We start from the raw sequence: 1,301 nt of genomic DNA on the forward strand, positions 1-1,301 counted from the left end.
GGGGGGGGGGGGTAACAGGACCCTTGTTTTTACACAAAAGAAAAGGAGGGTGTGAGAGTCAAATAAGAATAATTGTCATTAGTATTCATGATGGGTTTACTATAAAAAATCACAACTAATTATTCGTGTATTTCTTGTAAGATTTTTTTGCAATGAATTTCTAAATAAAACTAAATTTTTTGTCTTTTTCAAAATTCCAATTGAGAACTTTGCTCAAATCCCATTACATGTAATTAAAAAATATACTTTTTAATTTTTGCAATGATTTGTTCAAAATTTGGCAATATTTTAACAAGCGTTAATACTTGCCATTGGAAATTGCCAAATAATTCAATAATAAATGAAAATATTTGACTAGACGTTTAGAATAAAAATCTCTTAATATGCTCTAAAAAATATATATTTTTAAGGAATTTGCCACTCTGCTAACACAAAGTGTAAATCACGGATTTGAGGCTGTGTATGAGCTCACAAAGATGTGCACTATAAGAATGTCCTTTGTCAAGGGCTGGGGAGCTGAATATCATAGACAGGTCAGTAGATCTTCAAGAGACATAAATATATATTGTAAAATTTTTAATTCTTGGATACCTTTGCTACACGAAATTCACAATGGTACTAATGTATTTTCTCGAGATCTTAATATTTCCATTTGAAAGTTAAAGATAAGGATCAAGATTATTTAAAGTTGTTTAAAAATAAGATTTTATCTCATTTCTGAAAATTTTATAATAATCCTTCTTTTGTATTACAGCATAAATTATACAGTACGCACACGCAGGGTGTTTCATAAACAATATAATTTTAATCTCCCATAATAATTTTGTAACCGCACGTCCAACATACACCCTCGCCCCTAAAAATGATTTTTGGAAGTTGGTTGATGTTTAAAATTATGAAAAAATTATTTAATTATTTTTAAGGATGTAACATCTACGCCATGTTGGATTGAGGTTCATCTCCATGGTCCTCTGCAGTGGTTAGATAAAGTTCTAACCCAGATGGGAAGTCCTGGAAATCATATTTCATCTGTTTCGTAAACTAAACAGAAAATAAAAGATTTTATAGAAAAAGGCTGATGACCCTGTTTTTCAGTGAGCAAGCTCTTTCATCAATTTATCTTAAATCAACCTTTAATCAACTGAACCCTGCACTACACCGGACACCCGACAATCGACAAAATTCAGTTTAAATAATTATTTTTAGTATTATATGTGGTTTTAAAAACTAATTTTAAACAATTTTTAAATTTAAAGCATTTTCTGAAGATTAAGTGTTTTGGTCAACAAAATTATTGTTTG

General features: G+C 29.6%; 1 protein-coding gene across 1 annotated transcript in view; it reads left to right on the forward strand.

The window, feature by feature from the left end:
- The window catches only part of LOC111700387 (protein mothers against dpp), a 15,236-nt gene extending 13,935 nt beyond the window's left edge, over positions 1 to 1,301 (forward strand). Inside the window, exons 12-13 of the mRNA XM_023471275.1 lie at positions 411 to 533; positions 924 to 1,301. Of these exons, the coding sequence (XP_023327043.1) occupies positions 411 to 533; positions 924 to 1,040 (240 nt within the window). The 3' untranslated portion in view covers positions 1,041 to 1,301. The remainder of the gene's footprint in view (positions 1 to 410; positions 534 to 923) is intronic.

This window comes from Eurytemora carolleeae, unplaced genomic scaffold (genome assembly GCF_000591075.1).
Source record: "Eurytemora carolleeae unplaced genomic scaffold, Eaff_2.0 scaffold88, whole genome shotgun sequence".
Taxonomy (NCBI): domain Eukaryota; kingdom Metazoa; phylum Arthropoda; class Copepoda; order Calanoida; family Temoridae; genus Eurytemora; species Eurytemora carolleeae.